We start from the raw sequence: 23,986 nt of genomic DNA, 5'->3' as shown, positions 1-23,986 counted from the left end.
GAGACAATATTCTGGTATCTTAACGTCCTTAATTCTCTCTGTAAAGTGTAAATGCTGCCAGATTGTAGATTGACCTTGAATCTAAACAGTTTGAAGAGATCTTAGCGGACATCATTTCGACGCAAAAGATAATACTAATAGTCAGTAGGAATACATATGTACACATATGCCATTCTTTTTAATTTCTTTGTTGTCGTAATGGTAACATTTTTATATTCTAATCTATCCTAATCTAGGGGAAGAGAGAGCCGATGGATGGGAGTAGAAACTCCATCGAAAAAAGCCACTGAAGGCAGCCAGCCACATATAGTGGCAATTTGGCAGGAGAACGTTTAAGAATTTTCTGCTATCAAGTTTAGTGTTTGAATTTTATGGCTAACATTTGAGGATAGGACGGCAAAAAGAAAAAAAAAGGCAATAGTGTGAAGAGTAAATAAAAGGTCTCATATATATATATATATATATATATATATATATATATATATATATATATATATATATATATATATATATATATATATATATATATATATATATATATATATATATATGCGTAAATCTTATATACGCTGACGGTATATATACTATTATGGTTGGATATAGACACATATGCAAAATTTGAGTTTCAAATTCAAATTTGGATTATGTGTCATGTATCTAATGGTGAAAATGTATACACTATCAATGTATCGAAGATTAATTTTATATATATAAATCAAAGCTTCACATTGAGAGACCACTTCTATTAATTTTGCACGGTAAAGCAATTCCTTATGGAACAAGTGATGCTAAATAAATGCTTATCAAGAAATCGTATGCTTATAAAAGAAAAAATAAAAGTAAAGTTCGATTGTGATTTGACCTTTGTTTTCTAGTCAAAAGCGTGTTACAATTTGCATTTATAATTAACTGTTCTTGGTATGGTGCGCAAACTTTTAGTTCTATGCTGCAGATAGAGAAGGAGAAGATAAAAGTCAAGAAAATAATTTTAGTCCTTTTTGACCCACACAATAACTTAATCTATAAACGGACAGAGAGAATTTTTCAACGAGTGGGTAGCTTAAATGATGAAACCAAGTTGGGATCCAAGTATCCAACCCAGCGCCTGATTTGCATATGTCTAGCTTTATATAACAAGAGAAAAATTTAAAATTTTGAGGGGCATCACAAGTCAACAACATGAAAATTGTGGCAGAGTCTTGGAATCGATTTAGTTAGTTTGCTAGGGCATCATATGATGATCCTCAAATGCGCAAACATTGACTTATTGGCCTATGTTTGGGAGATTTTTATTTTTGCTTAGTTGGTTGTCACTTGCAATGATTGAAGAAGAGAAAAATAAAAGTTTTTTTTATTTAAATTACTATTTTCTGAAATTTCTGTAAAAAAAAAATATATATATATATAATAATATACTGTAACAACTTAATATACAAAAAATGCAAAAAAAAAAAAAATTTCTTTGAAAAACTTTAATCCAAATTCTTGCTATTGATCAGGTCATGGAGCAAGATAAAAGAGGGATTTTGACTAGCTGCTGAAAATACAAAAAAGAACAATTTGCTCCATGTCAATAGTTTAAGGTAGATCTGATCATTTGTATCAAGTGTAGAACTTGTCTATCAACTTGGAGTTACGTCATTGTGCAATAAATCTCATGTAGGCCATTAGTTAGGAATGAACACGACTTTAGAAGAAGAAGATTGGCCCCATACCACCGTCAATGAAGATAATAGAGGCCTTTGTTGGACCCTCATCCAAAGAAAGCACCACCGCCATGTCCATCATCAAATCATATCAAGCAATTCAGCAAAAATTTTGAATCTTGAATTCTATCTCATGGACTAACAAACATTAAAAAAATTTTTTTTTTGAATCCTGAGTTTCTACTCTTTTTTTTTTTCCAACACTGGTTTGAGATAAAATCATTCAATCATGCATATTGCGAATGTTATGTTTTTTCGTCCTCGTCCCCATCACGTTTGAGGCCGAAGGAAGTCCCAACATCTTATTTTTCCTCCTAAAAATATTCGTATATGATGATGGAATATAAATGCATTCACATCTGCAAAAAGGACCACAAGTTTTGGAAATATTTCCCTTTAGAGAAGATTGAAAATTTTTTAAAAACAACATTTTAGAAATTGAAACTTCCAACAAACTATATTAGTATGTTATATATTTAGATATGTTGATATCTACCTCTTCAACGTAAATTTTCTGGTTCTGTGTGACATCTGCATCCCTATAGTCTCTATGGAGTTCAACATCATATAAGTATGGTAATGAATCATTCATCTTTGCTCTTAGTGATAGAATACAAATATCTACAAACTACATTTTTTTTAATGATCCGGAATATGTCTCGACTCGAGTCGCTTTGGACTCGAGCCGACACACCAAATCAGAGAAATACGCCGTGATTCCACACGACGCATTCCAGGTGAGTCACAAGAGTTCAAATTCAGGAGAAGATTCGAATCTAAAACAAACTGAATCCTAACAGTTTGCTTGCCATTGGACTATCCACTACATTTTACTATAGCAAAACTTGCAAAAGACAACAATCCATTAGAGAATCTCCAATTTTAGAGTGTTTTTTGTTTGTTAATTATTCAATAAGAACAAATAGTAGTAGGGTACAACATGAATTCCCTCTCGTACTTTCATATCAAGGGGACTTGTTTGGTCATGCATTTAATCCTCTCGGCAACACAAGCATCAATCCCGGAAGAAACAACAACGCAGCCGAAAGTGACAGAACATCTTGGAGAATTAATTGGGTGGCATTTATGGCTGTTTCACATTGCCAAAGACGCTTTGCCGGCTAAGAAATGCAAAATTGACTCTGTTGTTGGCTACTTCACTGTATATGGGAAAGGTACAAAATGCATAGCCTGACACAAAAATTTAAATCTTTTCACCTTTTCCAAAATGGATGCCAAATTTGTGTACTAACTGATAAAAATATCACAGTAAACTGGATCTGGTTCAGTATCTTTATTTTGATCTTCCAGGTAATTAACAAAATGAAAGAATTTAAACTAAGTTTTTTCCATTTGTTCCTTTGGCAAGCTTACTTGCTCAACATTCAAATAAGAGCGGTCAAATTGATAATGTAGAAAGAAGAGAAGAAAATATAAACTGTGGACTACATTTTTCTTTATTTTTTTGCCAAGAGTCAAAATCCAAGATCTTATTAATTCGGCTCTAGATCCCATAATTGGTATGGACTTGAGGTACAGATAAATAGAAGTGTAAATTAACCAAGTTAATCGACTCAAACTTACGAGTAAGTCGATCAAAAGGTTCAGTTCAAACTTGACATTAATCGAATTTAAGTAGAGTTCAAATCGAGTTCGATTTACTTGATAAGGTTATCGAATCAAGGTTATCGAGTCAAATTTGAGTAAGAAAAATCAAAACTTGAATACTTGTTAAGCCTTATCGAGAAGTGCACTTATAATAAAAATTTTAATTTTTTTGTGAAATTACATTTATAGATAAGATAATTGTAGAATTTATCAAAAAAAAAAAAATCAAACTTGAGAATTTAATACGGTGAAAGTATAAATTGAGTTGGGAAATTAATGATAAAGTATTCTCTTGATCGGTTAATAGGCACCTAATTTACAAATGTTTCTCTCTATTATTTTTCCTGGATAGGTAATTTTTTAGTAAATATTATAAAGGCATATTCCCCTTTCTTTCATCCATGTCAAATAATTAAATACGACGGACGGGATTATCAAGAAAACATTGTTAAGAAAAAAGAAAACATATTATTAGATATTTTGAAATAAACATAATGCTAGTTTCAAAAGCACATATGGGCCCGGGCCGCAGGGGATTAGTCGAACCCCGTAAGGATTGATCCGGATACCCCTATGTCGAAAAAAAAAAAAAAAAAAAAAAGCACATATGTTCTTGCTTACCATACATTTTAATTCAAATCCAAACAATGGATCTGAAAAGCGATTGTTTGCTTAAGCAAAACCGTAATCATCCAACTTCACGCAAGTGATAACTGGGGCTCGAGTCCATTTTGTAGGTCTAAATATCGGGTCCTGTTATCCAGGCTCCAGGCCCTTATTAAAGGAACGACCTCTAAGAGTCTGGCCTATAATATCAAAACCCATATCTTCACCAAGCATTGGTCCAAATTCAGTAGGCATTTGTGATGTGTTTATTAAAAAAATTTTAAGTTCTAAAAGTACTGTTTGGTTTGTTTGGAAAGGGATTTTCTATCAAAAAATCTCTCTATATTTTTCGTGAACATATTTTTCAATCACCGTTTTACCTTACATACATCAAATCGCTACAGTATATTTTCTACAAAAACTCTAGAAAATTGCAATCCAAACACAACCTCGTAACTAAAGGAAACCAATTTTTGATAATTTAAAAGCACTTTTGTTAAAATTATTTGTGTCAGAAGTGTTCTTTATAAACTATTGCAGGTTCAAACGGGGCTAAACATGTTAGTAGATTTGATGTCAATGTAGATCTTGAACTAATATATGTATATTAGAATAATATGCTTCTGACCTTAATCAAATACTATTTTTTTCCCTTTTCATTGTACAATGCAATTACGTAAAGTGTTACTCAATTACTTCAATAATATTCATATCTCTGTGAATCCACAGGAAAGGTGTTCCTAAGAGGTTTTTTTGGGCCTTGGTTCAATGGTCAAGAAGACCCTTCTAAAATTCTTTTATACACTAGATCGGGGTTAAACCTCGCGGTCCTCGCCTAGTACATTACACAAAAAATATGGTATTTTTTGTTTTTAAACAATTCAAAAAATGCAGAAAATGTACTTGTCTATTTTGATGGTTCACCTCCTAATCTCAGTACAAGCTTCCTTAGATTTTCCCCTTCCCTATAAAGTAGGAGTAGGAGTAGGAGTAAGAGTAGGTTAGGTAGTTGGCATTGTTGATAAAAAAAAAAAAAAAAAAAAAAAAGAGAGAGAGGGAAAGGCTCCATCCATGTGAGAGTGAGTTTGATCTTGAATTGGCGTGTCTTATTATTTCTAAGGCTTGTTATTAGTAGAATCTTTAAACAGTGCTACAAATGTATGGATGTAACCTGCAAGTGCCTTTTTTTTTTTTTTTTTTTTTTTTGTCAATCGTCAATCATACTTCTACTCCTACTCTATACTAATTTAACTACGGGAGAGATCCAACTGGGCCTATGAGGGATCTATGGGAATAGAACCACCACCGGACCAGATGGGTACACCATGCACCCGTTTGAATTTTTTGTGAAGAACCACAATTGTGGCAAATTGGTGGGAGGCAAGGTTCGAACCTGCAAGTGATTTGAGTCTTGAAAAAGTTGAGATGCCTTATTTTACCCCAAAAAAGATTTTTCTCTTCTATATATTTTTTGGGCGCCGGGGAGGGGGGGTGGGGAGGGTTAATTGCACTCCAGTCCTTGACTTTTAAGAAATATTATGTGTTTTTTTTTCTTTTTTTTGAGGAAGTAATATGTGTTTTGCTCTAATGTTCTAAAATGTATTCCTTGGTGTTGGTGCATCAAAATTGGTTTTAATTGATTCTTCCTTTCTGTTCATCATCAATTATGCATAAGTTAACTACTGTGTCAGAATCTCTAAGCTCCTAATTGGAGGCCATTGTAACCAATATCTGATACTTCATAAAAAGTTACAAAGACGAACCAAGAAGTTCATGGAACCAAATCTGTTTTCTTTCACAAGTACCTCTCCTATGTCTGCCATCGATGCTTTTGTGAGAAATTATTTGGAGATCTCCAAAATTGTACTTAAAAGTAATTAATGCTACTTAAAGCCGTGCATCTATGAGTATGACCAAGGTAAAAATGAATTTTCTGATTGTGGTGATTGTATTTTATAAGAAGGCTACGTGGATGTAAAATTTATGAGCAATTTTGAGATGTTTACTTCAACTTATAAAAGTATAAGAAAGTTATACAAGCAAGTCATTAAACTAATGGTCCGTTTAACGAGTGGCACTCGTTAAGAAGTGTTTATGCGTTAAATTTGGGATTAGTCTTTTTTATACTGATGGTGTATATAATGACAACTATGCAAAATTTGAATTTGAAATTCAACTTTTACACACATGTCACGAATTCAATGGTGATAGTGTATACACTGTCAGCGTATATAAGATTTGCTCTTAAATTTTTAGAAAAGTAAAATTGTTTAGAGGCATTACCTCATACTCTTGTATAGTCAAAACATGATGAGGCACAATGTTGGTATATTTTACAACCATAACTGAAAATTAGATAACAAACATAGCCCTGCAATTGTGCTTAAGATTGAATAGACTTCCAGCCTTCCAAGGAAGAAAATACAAATTAAAGCACTCAAATGAAACCTCCACCCTATTTACACCATGGCAAAAATAAATTTTATTTAACAGTTCATGATGGCTTTACAGCCTATAAATGTTACCACTTTTTAACATGGAAATTAGCCTGCCCTGAAAAACCCTCATTCATTTGAAGGATTTTCAACATATAGATGTTGAGAGTTTCTTGAGCCATGAAACCTCTCCTCATCAAACTTTCTTGGAAACCTTCATCTGATCATAATTCCATATTGATCTGATAATTCAATCAGAACATAAACTTCAGCCAATTCAATCTTTCTCCTGTGTTTTCTGAATAGACCCCTAGAACAAATATAATTTGTTCAAAACATCCTGGGAATAAAGATTGAAAGGGATTAAAAAAAGAAACGGAGATCAAGAATTTGAACCAAGAAAATTAAACATGAGTGCACAAAATATTACAGCCAACCAAGCATTTGCCACGCTAGAAGAACAATTGCAAGCACCCCTCCTTGGAGATCAACCTGGTTTAAAACCTCAAAAACCACCTGGACAAAAGGCAATCAGGAAAACCTTCAAGGGAACAGCCCATTTGGCCAATCTTCTCCCCACAGGTTCAGTTCTTGCATTCCGGATTTTGTCACCAGCTTTGACTCATGAAGGAAGATGTCAATCCATCATCAGCAAATCCTTGACTTTAGGCCTTCTTGGCCTTTGTGGGATCTCCTGTTTCGTGCTTTGCTTCACAGATAGCATCAGGGATGAGCGAGGAAAAGTTCGGTATGGCATGGCAACATTTCGTGGATTGTGGATTATTGATGGTTCAATCACGGTTTCTCCCGAGGATGCTCCAAAATACAGGATAAAGTTCATTGATTTTTTTCATGCATTCATGTCAGTACTGGTTTTTGGTGCCGTGGCAATGTTTGATCAAAATGTGATTAACTGTTTCTATCCATCAAGATCAGAAGAAGCTCAGGAGTTTCTGACTGCACTGCCTGTTTTCGTTGGTATTGTTTGTAGCATAATATTCGTTGTATTCCCATCCAAGAGACATGGAATTGGCTTTCCCCTCTCTCGCGCTTGATGCAAACTTCATCCACCTTTTTCTTGAAATCCATTGCCAATGTTCAAAATTCATTCTTGTGGGTTTAATGCATTGCTAAAGTTGGTCATTGAATCTATAGTTATTTCCCACTTTGCAGGATCTGCTAGTTCGCAGTTGGTGCAAATTTGGCTCGTTAGATTCTTGTTAGTTCCATAGCAATTTTCAGGTAATTGCAAGCCATGAACGTTCTTTTCACTTCTGGGGCCATACACAGACCTCTTTCTTGGAAACTTCCATTCCTGTGCACAAAATAATTGACTTGTTTTTTGACCTCTAAATATCAAAGACATACTCCCTAAGAATAAATTATTGTGATTTTATCTTCACTTGAAGAATTATGACAAGTTGACAAGATTGAAGAAGCCTTCTGGTGAAACGTAACATCTTTGAATTTCATTAATGTACCTACGTTTAAGCTTAAGCTTTAAGGATCATTCAAGGACTGGAATTTAAAATGCTCCAAAATTAACCCCAAAATTTTTTTACCCCAGAATAGAATCCTAAATCGATCAACTTGACCTGTTATTAATCAGGTAATCATAAAATGTTTCTTCTCAATTTCTCCCTTTTCCTCCATCTTATAAGATTTTAAATCTCTTTTGGATCAAAAGATATAGAGGTGGATTTGGAGTAACTAATGGTTGTTTACCCAACCAAATGATCTTTAATTACAAGTTGGAGAATCGCTCTATTGGGGTTGCCTCTGATGAGTCTGATGGGTAAGAAATCGTAGTAGGGACTGATGCATAAACTATCCTATTAGCTTCACGGGGGTGGTATTTGATTCTATACTTGAACAAATTGCCTTCTTGTTTGGATTGTCATTTTCTGTCGAAAAATTGCGTCGTTTTTCGTGATCACATTTTCCTATTATTTTTTTTTCTCACATACATCAAATTGCTACAGTAAATTTTTCATGAAAAATCATGAAAAATGCAATCCAAACAGGGCAAGTAGATAAAAAACCAAACTTTGTTTCTCTATTTCACTGCAAAAATTTCAGCCAAAAGTAAGGAAAGCCCTCATTTTCTCTCCGTTACTTTTCTATTTCTTTTCCATTCACAGCTCCCAAAAACGACCCTTCTGAACATCAACAATCTTTAATCAGGGTGAGAAACAACGAGATTAACAAAAATTAGTTTCACTTGGATTTTGGACACTAGCAGTGCATCATTAGCAAAAAGAAAATGTATGTTATTTGCACTCTAATTTTTTTATTTTAATTATATAATTTTTATTTATTAAACTATACGATAAAATAAACAGGCGGAAGGAAGTGCAAATAATAAAATATATAGTGCAAATAAACATTTCTGAGAAAAGAGCAAAATGTGATAAATTGCTGCAGCCATGTTTTAATATGGGGCCCATAATTTTCTTCCAACAGAAGACAGGAAAAAAGTCGCGCAGTCCTTGTAGGAGAGCAAGTACTAATAACGTATCTTGCTCCTAGACGCTCCACCAAGCGCGTTTCAATCACTGCTCCCAACCAGAAACCAAAGGAGACTGCAAACACGCGCTACAGATCCGCCTAGGCAATGTTTTACTCTGCTAAAACCCCTCAGAATCCTCAAACCGATCATCGTACTAAAATTAGACAAGAAGTAAGCAAGAAAGAATTCCAAGGACAGAGAGAGGGAGTCAAGTCTAATTTTAGAGAGAGAAACTTGGAGTCTTTAGAGAGAGAAGGAAACAATTTAAAAAAAGTCCACCAAAAAAGAAAAAGAAAAGGAAAGAAACTCTGAAAAAAAAACACAATAAAGCATCCTTCAGTTGATGAATGAATCAATCAAAGCCTTCCCATTTCTGACAATTCTCAATCCTCTCCCTCCCTTTGTTTAATAAATCTTTTCGAAATAATCCGCTCATTCTCTCTCACACGCAACATCACACCCTCAATACACACACTGCACGAAAATTTTCTTTTCTTTTTACACCACAACCGCAACAACAACAACCATATCACAGTATATTTTTTTCCACACAAAACAAAACCCATTAAACAAAATCCAAAAACAGAAAAAGGGGTTGCAAACGAAGTTTGAAAAAAGTCATCATGAGTGGAGATTTTGGTGAAGAATTAGTAGTACTTGTACTATTTTCTGCTGCTGCTGTTATTGGTTCTTGTGAAGCTCAAAATTTGTCTTCTCTATTGATTTTGCTAGTAATTAATGAACAACATAGATTCCCTCAATATTATCTTTTACTTGTGATGGTTTCAATTACTTTTGAGCAAGTGATAGTAAGGAGAATAGATAAAGTTAAAATCTTGTGGGCATTGAAGAGTAGAAGTAGAAGACCAAAAGAAATAGCAGTATTAGTAGGAGTACTTTATTTATTGATTGGTGGGTATTCTTCAAATCTCACCGCACATCTCCATCATCATCATTCACATTTTTGGGGTTTGCTATCACTATTAGTCTTATTATTAACTTCTGGGATAAGAAGAAGAGCAAGTCTTTAGTCTTTCTTTCTTTCTTTCTTTTTCTTCAATCTCAAAAAAGCCCCAATTTCTCAAGCCCCAGTCTTAATCTTTTTAAAAGATTAAAGAAAGAGGGATGCTTAGAATCTTGTTGGAAATGGTGGGTTGGTGCTGATTTTTTTGATCTTTGGAGGTATTGGGTTTTTTATGTTTTTTCGGAAAGATTTGATTTTGATGGAAAAAGTGGAGGTTGATGGTGGTGGAAGTGGTGGTTCTGCTGCTGCTGCTGCGGCGGATGCTGGAGCAGAAGGTGGTGGTTATGATGTGGTGAAGAAGAACAGTACTCCAGAAGGGGAGCCTAGAGTTAAGAGGAAAATGAAGACTCCTTCTCAGTTGGAGGTTCTAGAAAAAGCTTATTCTGGTTAGTTCATTTCTCATTAAATATTGTGTTTGTCTGAGTTCTGTTGGCTAATTTACTTGCTTAATTTTGATTGTGAGGTTTTGTGCTTCAATATTACTCGCTTATGGCTGGAATAAAATGGAGTTTTTTTTTTGGGTTGCATTTGTATAGTGGACACGTATCCATCTGAGGCAATGAGAGCAGAGTTGGCAATGAAGTTGGGGCTCACTGATAGGCAGTTACAAATGTGGTTCTGCCACAGGAGGTTGAAGGACCGGAAACCACCAGGAGAGAAGCGGGTGAAGAAGGAGGCGTCTCCCGGAATGGTTGGAGCGTTGTCTAATGGAGTAGGGAAGGAGCTGGTGGGGGGTTATGGTGGGGGCATGAAGAATGACCAGAGTCTTGGTTTGGTTCGAACTGCATTGGGGCCTACAGAGATTTTACAGCAGCATAGAGTTGTTCATCGCAGTGGAACAGCTCTAGCAAGGATTGGAACTGAAATGCCTGCTGTAAAGAGGTATTATGAGCCTCCCCAGGCATTGTCTGAGTTGCGAGCGATTGCCTTTGTGGAAGCACAATTAGGGGAGCGATTAAGGGAGGATGGGCCTGTCCTTGGAATGGAGTTTGATCCGCTGCCACCTGGTGCATTTGGTTCTCCAATTGGTAAAGCATTGCCTAAATATTTAAGTTTGGTGTGAACCTTGCAATTTGGTTTGTTTCTTTTTTCTGTTGATTGTAGTATGGTTATATTGCGTGAATTTCATAGGAACTAATAATGCTAAATTTTCTTCATTGTTGCAGTAACGTATGGTTGAGATAAGTCTTGTATTGCATAAATTTTTTTGGCTATAAAAGAAGTAAGTTAAAGCACTAATTTCAGTTTGAAAAGTGACTTCAAAACTTTGCACAACCAGTCTCGAGCAAAATCGCTGGCCAACCTTTGCCAGCGGACATTAATGTTCTATATGCTGACAGCCTAAAATAACTTGCTGGTCGATTAGAAGAAAGATTAACGGACACATTTTCTCATAGAAAGATGAAATTTAGGAGAATCTGTCTCTAAAGTATCTTGAAATCATGCTGGACTATATGCTGGTTTCCTGCAAGGATGATCTTGACACAGTGTTTACTTTGACATATCCAGGAAAAGGTGGACATAGGACATTTTTATTTCACAGATGAGGCATACTCAATTACTTAAGTGATTTTATGGACAAACCACTAACCAGTTTGGCTTCATTTTGAACAGAATCAGTCATTTAGTAAAGCTATCTGGGAAATTGAGTAAAAAGAAGGACAAGCAAAGCATTCTTTTTTTATGCGATTAATCAAAGTGAGAAATTCCTGTTATTGTTTGGCAAATTGAAAGTATTGAACGGATAACTGTGAGAGGATATGGGTACTCAGAGTTTGCTGCAGGTTTACAGCAGCGTGTCAGATAATGTGAGCAAGCAGTTTTACTATGAACAATCACTTTTACTATGAGGTTGTTGGAGACCATGGGTATCCTGTGAAGTGTGAACTAATTAGACTAGGAACGTTCATTTTGTTGCACTTTTCTTTCACTTCGCAGCATTAACAAGGACTTTTTTTTCCCTTTTGCTTTCTATCTAAATTTACTAGGTACTTTGTGGACTAGAATATTTGCACTTTTAAGGATTCATGAATAGAAAATCCATGTGGATGCTATTATATGTGATATTTTTTGAAAATCATTATGCATCTGACCTCATATCTTTAATATTTGCTTGAATGGTTTGTGATTTATATTCATACATATCTCTCTAGTTAACCATCAAATCATTGTATTGTTTTTCATCCTTGTAACTTAGTCATTTGGGTCTGCATTGAAATATAAATGCACTAGGAGTTCTTAGTCACAAGGGAAGATATTGTGTACACATGTTTTTCTCTTGCTACGTGCATATTTTCCTTTTGGATATCTAAGCTTTTTCATGAATTGTCTGCACTTCCTTTTCACCTTTGTATCTGGGGTGGTAAAATCATTTAGACTCTTAGCACATAAATGCACACAGTTTTTTTCTTTTTTTTAAAAAAAATATTTTTTATTATTTTTTAAAGTTTCATAGTCATGCCTTTCTATTTCATGCAATTGCTTTGATTGGAGGAGACTGACTGATTTTGCACCAAGCTTATTGCTTTGAGTGGAGGAGTCTGATTGGTTTTGCACTAAGCTTATTGCTTCAACTGAAGGAGACTGATTGGTTTTGCACTAACCTTGGCTCAGGCCTGCAGAAACCAGGTGTGGGGCTTTACGAGGCACAAGTATATGAGACTCCAGATGCTAAAGTAATCCAGGTTAGCTAGGCCTTTTTGCTCTAAGGAAATCCATAGCTAATGCACATTGCCGTTGATTACCTGAAATGTGATTTTCTGGTTCTTGTGACTTCTCACATATGGCTGTCATAATAGTAGTGCATTTTGGGTTTAATATGAAACTGCAGAATTTCTGGTTACATGATGCAATCTGTTCATTTACTGGTGCAAATTTACATTTTTGAGGTGAGGTAATGTATCAACTTGATATATGTGAATATGAGATTATGGACTTAGTATTTCTCTGTGATTTGACACCAGTGGCTGATCTGATATTCTGATGTTCCAAACTTCTGGAGCATGGCAATTTTTAGAAGCTTCTTTTTATCTTATCTTTGTAGGTTTGTTACTGTAGCATTTGCATTTTGGACTTTCATTTAAGAAAGAAAGTCAACAGCTAAAGGATATGTGTTTCTGGCAATATTTAATCCTGTAGATTACTCCGTAAGTGATTGCTTCATCCATCAAATATCCTTTAAGTTGATGGGAATCTCTTTGCAGAATAAGGGAAAAAAAAAGAAATCATACATAAATTTTAAGAGCCAGATTCGGTCCATACTTTTATGTTGAGAAGCAAAACAATAAAGAAGAGCTTGATGCTCTATCAAATATGTCAAAATTGGAACTATTTATACTCTACTAACAAAGAAATTTGATTTTCTTCTGGTTTCTTTTTGAGCACCTTTTGAATGGAATGTGATCATAATCAGCATCTTCTTTATTTTTTTCCTAGCTTTTTAAATAACTTTGCAAAACTTCACACAAAGCTGTGTTGTGCATATTGAGCGGCTTCTATTCAAGTAGGGCAACAGTGGTAATGCATCTCAATCAGCATGTTAGGATCCTGTTTGGCGCCTGGTAAATGAAGAAGATAAAAGAAAAGATCATAAAAATAGCGCTTCTGGACTTTTATTGCTTATCATGGTAGTTTACTGGCACGATTGCTCAATGAGAAAGGGCCCTGAGTTTTTTTGCGGGGGGGGGGGGGGGGAGGGGTAACTAATGATGGTGGATATGATCAGTTTATGTTTTGCCCAGTTAACATCAGGATGGGGGAAAAAAACTAATATTTACCAGCTGAGTTTTCTAAATTCTATGCCTTTTTTTTCCCTCTCCTGCCTTTATCTGTAACGTGATCTTTTATGGGTGGCTTTGCAGTGTAATTGCTATGTATTGATGTCTTTGGTCATTTGGCTATATTCTCAGTTTCTAAGGGCCTCCTGTTTACATCATGCTATTGATTTAAAGATGCACTTTTAGGGTACACTTTATGTTGGATGACTTGTGTCAGAATGTGCTAAGAACTGATCGGAGAAATGTACTTAAGTGATCAGTATCTCATACTAAGAAGGCTCTTGTGAAAGTTGTCTCTCTTATTCATATTTAGCTGTTTAAATGTGCAATTTAAATAAGCAGTTCTACTACTAGTTTAAGGATTTTTTGTGGACGGGATACTTATTTGCTTGTTTAAGTGTTTCTTTTTGGCTTTCTTGCCATTTCATATTAAGTTCTGTTTAAGTTGATACATAAAAATAGAAAGGTTACTCTGTACTTGTCAGGGTGCCAAGAGGACTATACATGAATACCAATTTCTTCCCGAGCAGCCATCTATTCGAGATGATATACGTGAAAGAGCTCTGCCATTTCAATATTATGGTTCCTCCACTGATGCTCAAAGTTCCAGGACAACATTATCTGCTGGGAGGTCTTTTATGCATGGCACTGAGCAGCTGACACCAGGATATAGTTTTCAAGGTAAATTATCAGGTGGCCCATGCCTAAGTTTACTGCCTCAGCTTGGAAATCAGGGCCATCACTTGTCTCCACCTTCAGGAGAGGTGGATATTTTCCCCCAAAGGAACAGTGTGTTGAACATCGATATTGATAGACCTGGTGCTCATTTGACAAGAGGGCTCGAAACCCCATTGATACCAACTGAAAAACGGGTCATTCATGATGAGGAGCGGTTGGAGAGGAAACGCAAGGTTTGTAGTTTATGATTTTGCTTCTTTTCATGTTTGCTAATTTTTTCCCTAATTCTTTAGACTATCACAAATATCATGTTTTGTGGATGAGACAAGATGTTTTTATTGTTTTTGTTTATTTTTCTCCTGTATCAAGTTTTCAACACGTCCATTTCTATGAGAGACATGACGTTGCTGAGAATGTTTTGTGATGTTTTAATGTTGCTTCTTCTTGTTTTTGCATGTTACACTAAATATGCCTTTAATGCACTTGGACATCACCCTGCCTAAGAAATGGTCTTTGTTACATGCAAATAAGTCATTCTTACTTACCTCTTGCAGAGTGAAGAGGCAAGAATTGCGAGAGAAGTTGAAGCTCATGAGAAGAGAATTAGGAAAGAACTTGAGAAGCAAGATTTATTAAGGCGAAAGGTTGAATTATAATATTAGTTATAATTTTGATTTTTGATTTTTGTTTATCATTGTTTTTCCAAGTGTTTTTGGCGGTGGGATGCAATGTGGATTTAACAGGTGTAGTCTATCCTTTTCTATATAGAGAGATGAACAATTGAGGAAAGAGATGGAGAGGCAAGACAAGGAAAGGAGGAAGGAAGAAGAAAGGCTATTGCGTGAAAAACAGCGTGAGGAAGAAAGATACCAGAGGGAGCAAAGACGTGAAATGGAAAGGCGGGAGAAATTTCTACAGAAAGAATCTATAAGAGTAATTCCTGAAAACTGTCAACTTAGCTTGATGTTTTTTGCTCCACGATCCTAATCAGAGATTTCTCATATGAACACACCAGGCAGAGAAAATGAGGCTTAAACTAGAAATGCGAAGAGAGAGAGAGGCTGCAAGACTGAAAGCTGCTACTGAAAGGGCTACTGCTCGCCGGATTGCTAAGGAGTCGGTGGAACTAATTGATGATGAACGTTTGGAACTTCTGGAGTTAGCCGCCTCTAGTCAGGGTTTGCCATCAACGTTGGCTCTTGACAATGAAGCTCTACAGAATCTTGAGTCACATAGAGGTAACTGCATTTAAGACACATGACATGCACATTAATTTGTTGGTCAAACTTTTAAGGACATCTATTGGTTTTCTGTCTGAATGGCTGAATAACCTTTCTTAGTTTTTAACCATGCCTGCTTGTGGTTACCTTTCTTAGTAATGCTCCTAACAATGTCAAAGAACTTACCAGGTTATTGATGTGCCATGGTTAACTTTTTGATTGAGCTAATGGTCTTCCTTCATTTGGGATTAAATCTTTCAAGTAATGTTTATAAATGTACAGGTACAGAGTAATGTTTATAAATGTATATATACATAGAAAATTTGGTTTGCTTTGGTCAATGTTTCCTCATTGTTATGTTTTGAGCAGTTTCTTTTCATGTGTGATGAGAGTATCAGGTTCATGTGTTACACCATTTACTGTTCTTCATAATGCATCTTTTCTTTTTTCCATTTCTCTTTAGATATATTTAGTTATGGAAGAAAATGGTTTACTTATTGAGCTGACACTTTACCTGTGTTGTGCTCCATACTGGTTTGCAGTTAATTTCCTTTGTGGCTTTGTATGATATTGTGTAACAGCTACTAACAGATTCCGCCTGGATTTTTTGTTGTTTGGGTATTTCTGAATTTCTGAACTGATGGATGAATTTGATGCTTCAGATAGCCTCACCGAATTCCCTCCCAAGACTGTTTGCTTGAAAAGGCCATTTGGAATGCAGCCATGGGTCGAGTCTGAGGAGAGTGTGGGCAGCATTCTAATGGTGACGAGACTTGTCTTTTCCTTTAAATTGTGTATTTTTTGTGCTACTCACTGTGGTTGGATGGAAGGTTTTATGAGACTTTCTGTCTTTAGTATCACTGGGAAATGTTAGAAAAGGAGAGGATCAAAGGAACGCCTTTTGATTTTTGTTCCTTGACTCATGTAGACAATATTGGCTTTTGCATCCTTTTCTAGATGATATAGCTTGCGAGGAACACTAAATCCTGACGTAAAAAGATTGATGTAGTTTGCATTTTGGTTTTGTTCAAAGTCATCGATGATACTGAATATCCTTTTTATTTAAGTTTATTGGCTTTTGGACTTAAATGAATATTTTATTTGCTTTTTTGGCTAAATCTTAGTGCCAGTTATTGTTACAATTACATCCATGTATTGCTGCACAATAGTGTCTACAATTTACATTCATGTTTTGTCAGCATAACCTTGTTCAAACGATTTACATACTTCTATGCTTTAATTCCTCTTTCATTCTTTTTTTTTTGTGGAAAATTTTTCCTCGGGGTGAAATAATCTATCATTCTAAAGGGTTTTTTTTCCCCTGTGATTGATTAGATTTGGAGATTCTTAATTACTTTTGCTGATGTGCTCGGTCTCTGGCCTTTCACTTTGGACGAAATTGTTCAAGCATTCCATGATTATGTAAGTGCTTGGTGTTATTTTCTCTTATATGAATCTGCAGTTAACATTACCTTTTTTCTTCCCCCATTCATGTTAAAATACTGTCCTCGAACCAACTTTTAGGATTCAAGGTTACTGGGAGAGATACATATAGCTCTTCTGAGAATTATAATAAGAGATATTGAAGATATTGCCAGAACTCCTGCTACTGCAGTTGGAGCCAATCAAAATGCTGCTATCCCTGGAGGTGGCCATCCACAGATTGTTGAAGGGGTACGCTCTGTCAAAGTTGTATTCTTTAACATGGATGATTGTGTAGTAATGACTTGCTTTTTATCACGTATGACAAGCATTTCCATTTTGTTGTTTTAACAGGCTTATTCTTGGGGTTTTGATATACTAAGTTGGCATCAGCACTTGAATCCATTGACATGGCCTGAAATTCTGAGGCAATTTGCTTTAGCTGCAGGTTTTGGTCCGAAATTGAAAAGGAGAAATGTTGAACAGTCACATCCCCATGATGAAAATGAGGCAAGATTCATTTTCTTGCTAAAGAATGACATTTCTTGTATGTTTCGTTTCTCTCCCAAAGAACCCAGGGCCCCAAAAAAATATGATCGAGTGCAGATGATTTTGAAGCATGCATCACACATTAGACAGTACTCAAGAAACATTGTGGTTCCCTTTCCCCAGCACTATTGTGGTAGAAATATTAGTTGGGAAAGTAGCAAATACAGTATGTATTAGCAAATGGTTAATGGGACTGCTGTCTTTGTTACAGAGCCTTAAGTTTTTTGTTCTCAATTGGTGCTAACAACATTCGTATACAAAAATACGGTTAACATTTACTTTGTATCCTGAATTTAGGACTTTCAAACGCACAAGTAGTTACATGATGTGCTGTTGATTTTGCATTTGGAAAATTGCAGTGGATTCTTGTAAGTTCTGTGTTAGGCACATATCTTTGGAGAAGTCTTTTTTTTTAGCTAATTGTAACTGGGTAGAGAAACCATGAGTTCGTGATATGGATTTTTACTTTCATCTTTCTGGTCCAGTGATGCTTAGACTTTGTAGTTTTGATATCTCTTCAGTCTGAGCACTTCAATGTCCTCATCAATGGACAATAGTAAGACGATGTTAGAACTATCGTGTCACTAACATTTTGCAGATTTTCTATCTCTGTCTTGATTTTGATAACATATGCAGGGTAAGGATGGTATAGATATCATTGCTGGCTTACGAAATGGAGCTGCCGCTGAAAATGCTGTTGCCAAAATGCGACAAAGGGGCATATCAAATCTCGGGAGATCTAGGCATCGATTGACTCCTGGAACGGTTAAATATGCAGCATTTCATGTTCTTTCACTTGAGGGAAGCAAGGGCCTTACTATACTGGAAGCCGTAGACAAGATTCAGGTTAATCTAGGTTCATGACTGTACAAATCTTGCTTCCCTTTGTTTCAACTGACTAATTTTTATCTTTATCTCTCTCTCTCTCTCTCTCTCTAATGAAGAATTCCGGTCTTCGGGACCTAACAACAAGCAAGACTCCAGAAGCATCAGTTGCTGCTGCATTATCAAGGGACACAAAGCTTTTTGAGAGAACTGCTCCTTCAACTTATTGTGTACGTGCCCCTTACAGAAAGGACCCTGCTGATGCTGACGCTATACTTGCTACAGCTCGGGAAAGAATATTTGCATACAAAAATGAATTTTTGGATGCAGAAGAACCAGACGAAGCTGAAAAGGAGGATGCTGAAAGAGATGAAGACTCTGAAAGTGATATGGCTGATGATCCTGATATTAATGATTTAGATACTGAAAGAAATCTAAACAAGGAATCTCTTCATTCTTTTGAACCAAGCACTTCTGGTGTCAAACATCACTCTGGTAACATAAAAGAAAAATCGCACGTTCAGTTTACAGAAAGTTCAGGAAGTAGCATTGCAAATACAAATGGAAGTTTTGATATTGTTCAACCTGAAGGCATGGAGGGAGCGTCTGGTAGTCAGTCTGCTGCTACTGTTGGAATTCATATAGAGGCAGCTAACAAAGAAGATAATGTGATTGATGAGAGCAGCACTGTTGAATTATGGGTTCAAGGTCTAACAGAGGGTGATTATTCCGATCTAAGTGTTGAAGAGCGCCTTGATGCCCTTGTTGCTTTAATTGGCGTTGCAAATGAAGGAAATTCTATTCGTGTTGTATTGGAGGTACTCGTTTTGTCTTATATATATGCACATACACGTGTATGCACATGCATGTGTGTGAATAGCATTTTAATCCCTTTGGATTCACCATCTGGGAATGATCTAAATGAGGTTACTTTTCAGGAGCGCTTGGAAGCTGCAAATGCATTGAAGAAGCAGATGTGGGCAGAGGCACAGCTTGATAAGCGTCGTGTTAAAGAGGAGTACGCACTGAAGGTCCAGAGTTCATCATTTGCAGGGAGCAGATCTGAGCAAAACTCTTCAATTACTTCTTCAGATGGTAGGCAAAGTACTTTTCTTAATATTGATGGGAGAAATGAATCGCTCTCGACAAACCCCAAAAATCACCAGATGGATTTGGGTGATTCATCTAGAATCCCAAATTCTTCTGCCAGTACTACAGCTGAAAGAAACATGATGTTGCAAGAATTTTCTGGCCCTGATGTCCTGCTTCAGCAATCTGCATATGCTGCTGAGAAATCTCGGTTGGAGATGAAAGCTTATATTGGCCAAAAGGCAGAGGAAATATATGTGTACAAGTCGGTGCCCCTAGGACAAGATCGAAGACGCAATAGATATTGGCAGTTCATTGCATCTCCTTCTCAAAATGACCCTGGCTCTGGCAGGATCTTTGTTGAGTTACATGATGGTCGATGGAGGCTCATTGATTCTGCAGAGGTTGATATCTCTCTTCCGTATGTTTGTCTTATTTGCTAGATAATTCTTCAGCGATAATTGGCATGGCTTGTTCTTCGAGTGTCAAAAATATGATTTTTCTTCTCTAACCACCTTCTACATGTCCCTTTTCTTTTACTGTTAGAAGTATTAAATGGATAATGGGCAGAAATTTGAATCTGATAGATTGCCATTTGATAGCTGTCCTTTGTTTTATCTTGAAGGAACATTTTTCATTTTGTACTATGAATAATCACTTGCTAAGTCATCGAATGACTTGTTAAAAGATTTGGCTCATGCATGCAATGTTTGCCTGAACAAGTTCCTTTTTTATAGCTTTTCAGTATTTGTTGGCTATCATATCATTCATCTTTCCTCTAAATGTAGGGTTTTGATGGTCTTCTTGCATCTTTGGATGTGCGTGGAACAAGAGAATCTCATTTGCATTCAATGCTGCAAAGAATTGAAGTTTCTTTCAGGGAAACGGCTAAGAAGAACTTGTGTTCACGCTCTACAAGCCAAGATGCTGATGATGTGAAAGAGGAAGTTTATGAAGAGAGCCCTAATAGCATGGTACCTGATATGATGGAACCATTGGCATCTATTCGTATCAAATGTGAGAGCTATGGATTGGACAAAAATGTGACCTTGGAGAGATATCGAGATTTTGAGAAATGGATGTGGGATGAGTGCTTTAGTATCATGAAATTGCGTGCTTTGAAGTATGGGAAGACACTAAGGACTCGGCTGCTGAGCATTTGTAGCCACTGCCATGATCTGTACTTTTTTGAGAACCAGCACTGTCCCTTTTGCCATAAGAACTGCAGCATTTTAGTCGGAACATTCAACTTCGGAGAACACGTTTCTTATTGCAAAGAGAAGCAAGAGGAAGTGCAGAACAGGACATTGGTGAAATTGGAGCCTTCATCTCCCTTGAGGATTAGATTGTTAAAAGCACAATTAGCTTCTCTGGAGGTAATACATTTAATGCGTCCTCCTTTAAGAACTAATGGTATATCTCCAAACTCAGTTAAGGTGATAATCGTAATGAACTTAATTGATTTGTTTCTTTGCTTACTTTCAAGGCCTCTCTTCTACCGGAAGCTGTCAAAGCATTTTGGTCAGAAGACTATCGAAGATCCTGGGGTATGAAGCTGGAAATTGCATCATCTGCTGAAGACCTTCTTCAGGTTCTCTTTCTCTCTCTCTTCCCCCTTCAGGTTCCTGAATAATGCAATTTGATCTGCATGTGCATGTCGTAGTCCGTTGCCCTTTTCAGTTTGTGGTTTCAATCAGAGAAAGTTGGGTGCTACTTGGGATGATTCCAGTCGCCTGATTATTACCTGTGGTTTTGTTTCCTAATACTGTGACTAGGGTGTTTTTCTAATGGCAAGTTGTACTACCTGATCAAATTCCTATTCTTCATCCTGAATGATAATGTGGCTATGCCCAGATACATATTTGTGGTTCAGAGAACCCGTCTTAATTGGTTCTGAAATATGGGTTAAGCAGCTTGTCTCACAGGACATATTCATGACTGAGACACTCTAACTGGCAGAAAAGGTGAGAGAAGATTTTTTTTTATCTGTGACATCATCAACAGCCACTCACTCAAAGTTTATACTTAAAAAATCTGATATATGCAAAAAGACATGAATGCCCTTATTATATTAGCATTCCCAGAGCCTTAAGCTGGAGCACATAGGTCGTACGTACGGTCATTTACAGAGACCTTAGCCAGCAGATCTGCTCACTTGTCCCTTTTTCGGATGAGAGGTATCTATATTCAATGTAATTTTTTGAATTGTGATGCAGTCTCTCAGTTTAGTCCTAATGGAATGCCACATGGAATGCATTATGAACGATAGCTACAATACAAATCCATGAACTCTTTTTACCAAACCCCTTTCTTAATGACGAGGAGTTACGTGGATGTATATTTCTTTTCAAAGCATTCCCTGTGCTCATTAGAGAACATTTTTTTATAGATTCCTTGTATCATCTTCGTCGTCTTTCTATTTTGTATTTTCTTTACTTGTTCCCCTCATAATCTGGTTCTGAAAATTCAGATCCTGTCTTTATTGGAGAATGCCGTAAAGAGAGATTTCCTGGGGCCAGATTATGAGACCGCCAATGAATTGTTGGGTTTCGAAAATCTAAAAGGAGGCATGGTTGATAACACCCCCACCCTTGAGATGACTGCAGTACCTCCTTGGATACCTCAAACAACGTCTGCCGTGGCTCTTAGGCTTATGGATCTTGATACATCAATTTGCTACACCCTGCAGCAGAAGGATGATTCCGAAAAGGTTAAGGGAGCCAGACATATCATTGTAAGCATTTCTTGTCCCATACTATAATGTAAGTTGTTTTTCTGAAGCCAAATTTTTGTTCGGATTACTTCTTAAATAATAGCGTGTTTCGTTTGCTCAGAGAATTCCAACAAGAAATACTGGTGCAACCAATGCTGCAGAGAATGTAAGAACGGAACGTCCACAGGAAGCTGGGACTGTGCCTGAAGATACATGGGATGGTCCAGGCGCTAAGCTCAATAGCTCGCGACGAGCCCACCGACAAGTCGCGAGACCTCAGAGAAGGGTAAGTGAATCAAGAAACGGATCTCGTCAAGGAACAAGTGCCGCAAAGAGGGACAAATTTGGGCCTTTGCTTGGGTGGAAAGGTCGACCAAATGGACGTGGTGGACGTAAGCGAGGTCGACGAACAGTTAGAAGTAGGCAAAACCCAACCAAAAAGAGAACAGATATTGCCAGTAAAAGAGCGAGTGCGGGGGCGGACATTTATGATAAAACACCTAGCTCGTATCAGCATGAATGGGACGAGGAAGGGACAACGCAAATCCAAGCTGAAGTAGCTGGAAATGAGAGCAGTTCCGAAAGGTCGGGATTCGATGATGATAATGACCTAATGGTGGAGGACTATTCAGGTTGTTTCGGCACGAAATCTGAGAACTTAGCGAAGGTTATTGATTATGGTATGGGTGTGGAAAATGGAAATGATGAGCTTGATGATGATGATGAAGAGGATGATGAGGAGGAGGCTGATGAGAGACCGGGAGAGCAGGTTGTGGAAGAATATTTTGATAGTGATTCTGAAGAGGATGCAAACATAACTGTTAGCGGAGAGAAGATGGGAAATCTGAATAAAGGCTCAGAATTTTCTTCTTCTGACTATAGTGATTAGGATACTTAGCTGCTTAACATAGTACCAAGATTAGAGATGAATACAGGGAAAAGCTTCCACCAAAAGTGGTTACTGTTCTGAGGAACCATAATAGCCTCATGAGTAACTATGTCAGACTTCTTTATCTAATTTTAAAGAATTTTAGAAATGAAACTTATCCTTTCTACTGCGTCCTTTCCATCTTACTATTATTTTTCTTTCTTTTTTTTTTGTGGTTAAAAACTAAGGGTGCATTTGATAAAAGATGTCTGAAAACTAAAGTCTAAAATCTAAAATTTGAAGTCTGAATTTATTACATTATTAAATTGTTAAATATTAAATCTAATATATTTGAGTACATATCACATTCAGTGATGAGTGAATAACTGATAACTTAATTTTGGGTGCAAGTTTTGCTTAGAAAATTCAGTGTTATTTAATTAATTCAGATTTTCAATTTTTTGTTATCAAACGGTCTGAGTATATTAAGATTTGAATCCATTAAATTTAAGTAATGAATTGGATTATCAAACAGGACCTAAAATTTGGCAAGTCCAATCAAATGATAGTGTGTTTGGATTGTAAGTTATTTGTCCAAATATATTTGCTTACATCACCATTACAATTTCTAATACATCTTTTTATCTTCCCAATTACCTTTTTATCTCACATACATCATATCACAAAAAGTGTTACAGTAAAAATATCTCAAATAACTTACAATCCAATAATTTACAATCCAAAAAATATCTCAAATAACTTAATTTCAATCGATTATAAGAATATCACGTTCCATATGTAATTTATTAAAGTAATTAATGACGAACAAAGTCATTAGATAACTTAACATGGGTTCCTTTGTCAACAAATCAAATCAAACTTGGACAAAATGAACAAAGTTGGATATGAGTTTTTCTTTCAAGAAAAGAGTTCAAGTTTTTCTATGGAAAAAAAAGGG

General features: G+C 36.3%; 2 protein-coding genes across 3 annotated transcripts; both read left to right on the top strand.

Annotated features, from left to right (window-relative positions):
* The first annotated feature begins 6,765 nt into the window (after window positions 1–6,765).
* LOC113689515 (protein DMP7-like) lies at window positions 6,766–7,410 on the top strand. Its single transcript, XM_072050117.1, has one exon. The coding sequence runs from the start codon at window positions 6,766–6,768 to the stop codon at window positions 7,408–7,410; it is 645 nt and encodes a 214-aa protein (XP_071906218.1).
* Window positions 7,411–9,218: 1,808 nt separating this feature from the next.
* On the top strand, window positions 9,219–23,222 carry LOC113690313 (homeobox-DDT domain protein RLT2). Of its 2 annotated transcripts, XM_027208159.2 has the most exons (19): window positions 9,537–10,274; window positions 10,425–10,916; window positions 12,502–12,572; window positions 14,150–14,345; window positions 14,424–14,575; window positions 14,897–14,986; window positions 15,111–15,275; window positions 15,358–15,580; window positions 16,225–16,325; window positions 16,898–16,984; window positions 17,087–17,236; window positions 17,339–17,494; window positions 18,170–18,379; window positions 18,478–19,176; window positions 19,297–19,851; window positions 20,236–20,823; window positions 20,934–21,038; window positions 21,918–22,181; window positions 22,282–23,222. In XM_027208159.2, exons 1-19 carry the CDS (start codon window positions 10,061–10,063, stop codon window positions 23,047–23,049), a joined length of 5,286 nt encoding a protein of 1,761 aa, XP_027063960.1. In that variant the 5' UTR covers window positions 9,537–10,060; the 3' UTR covers window positions 23,050–23,222. The 2 variants fall into 2 exon arrangements, with proteins under 2 accessions (XP_027063959.1, XP_027063960.1); XM_027208158.2 differs by having other exon boundaries at window positions 9,219–10,274; window positions 14,150–14,575.
* The last annotated feature ends 764 nt before the right edge of the window (window positions 23,223–23,986 follow it).

This window comes from Coffea arabica, chromosome 5c (genome assembly GCF_036785885.1).
Source record: "Coffea arabica cultivar ET-39 chromosome 5c, Coffea Arabica ET-39 HiFi, whole genome shotgun sequence".
NCBI lineage: Eukaryota > Viridiplantae > Streptophyta > Magnoliopsida > Gentianales > Rubiaceae > Coffea > Coffea arabica.
This window is presented reverse-complemented; position numbering and strand designations above follow the sequence as displayed.

Excerpts from the sequence above, each read along its gene's own strand:
- LOC113689515 (XM_072050117.1), top strand. The coding sequence starts at position 6,766 with ATGAGTGCACAAAATATTACAGCCAACCAAGCATTTGCCACGCTAGAA.
- LOC113690313 (XM_027208158.2), top strand. The coding sequence starts at position 10,061 with ATGTTTTTTCGGAAAGATTTGATTTTGATGGAAAAAGTGGAGGTTGAT. Across the intron at positions 17,495-18,169 it reads ATCCCCATGATGAAAATGAG|GGTAAGGATGGTATAGATAT; the intron begins GCAAGATTCATT and ends TAACATATGCAG. Across the intron at positions 18,380-18,477 it reads AAGCCGTAGACAAGATTCAG|AATTCCGGTCTTCGGGACCT; the intron begins GTTAATCTAGGT and ends TCTCTAATGAAG.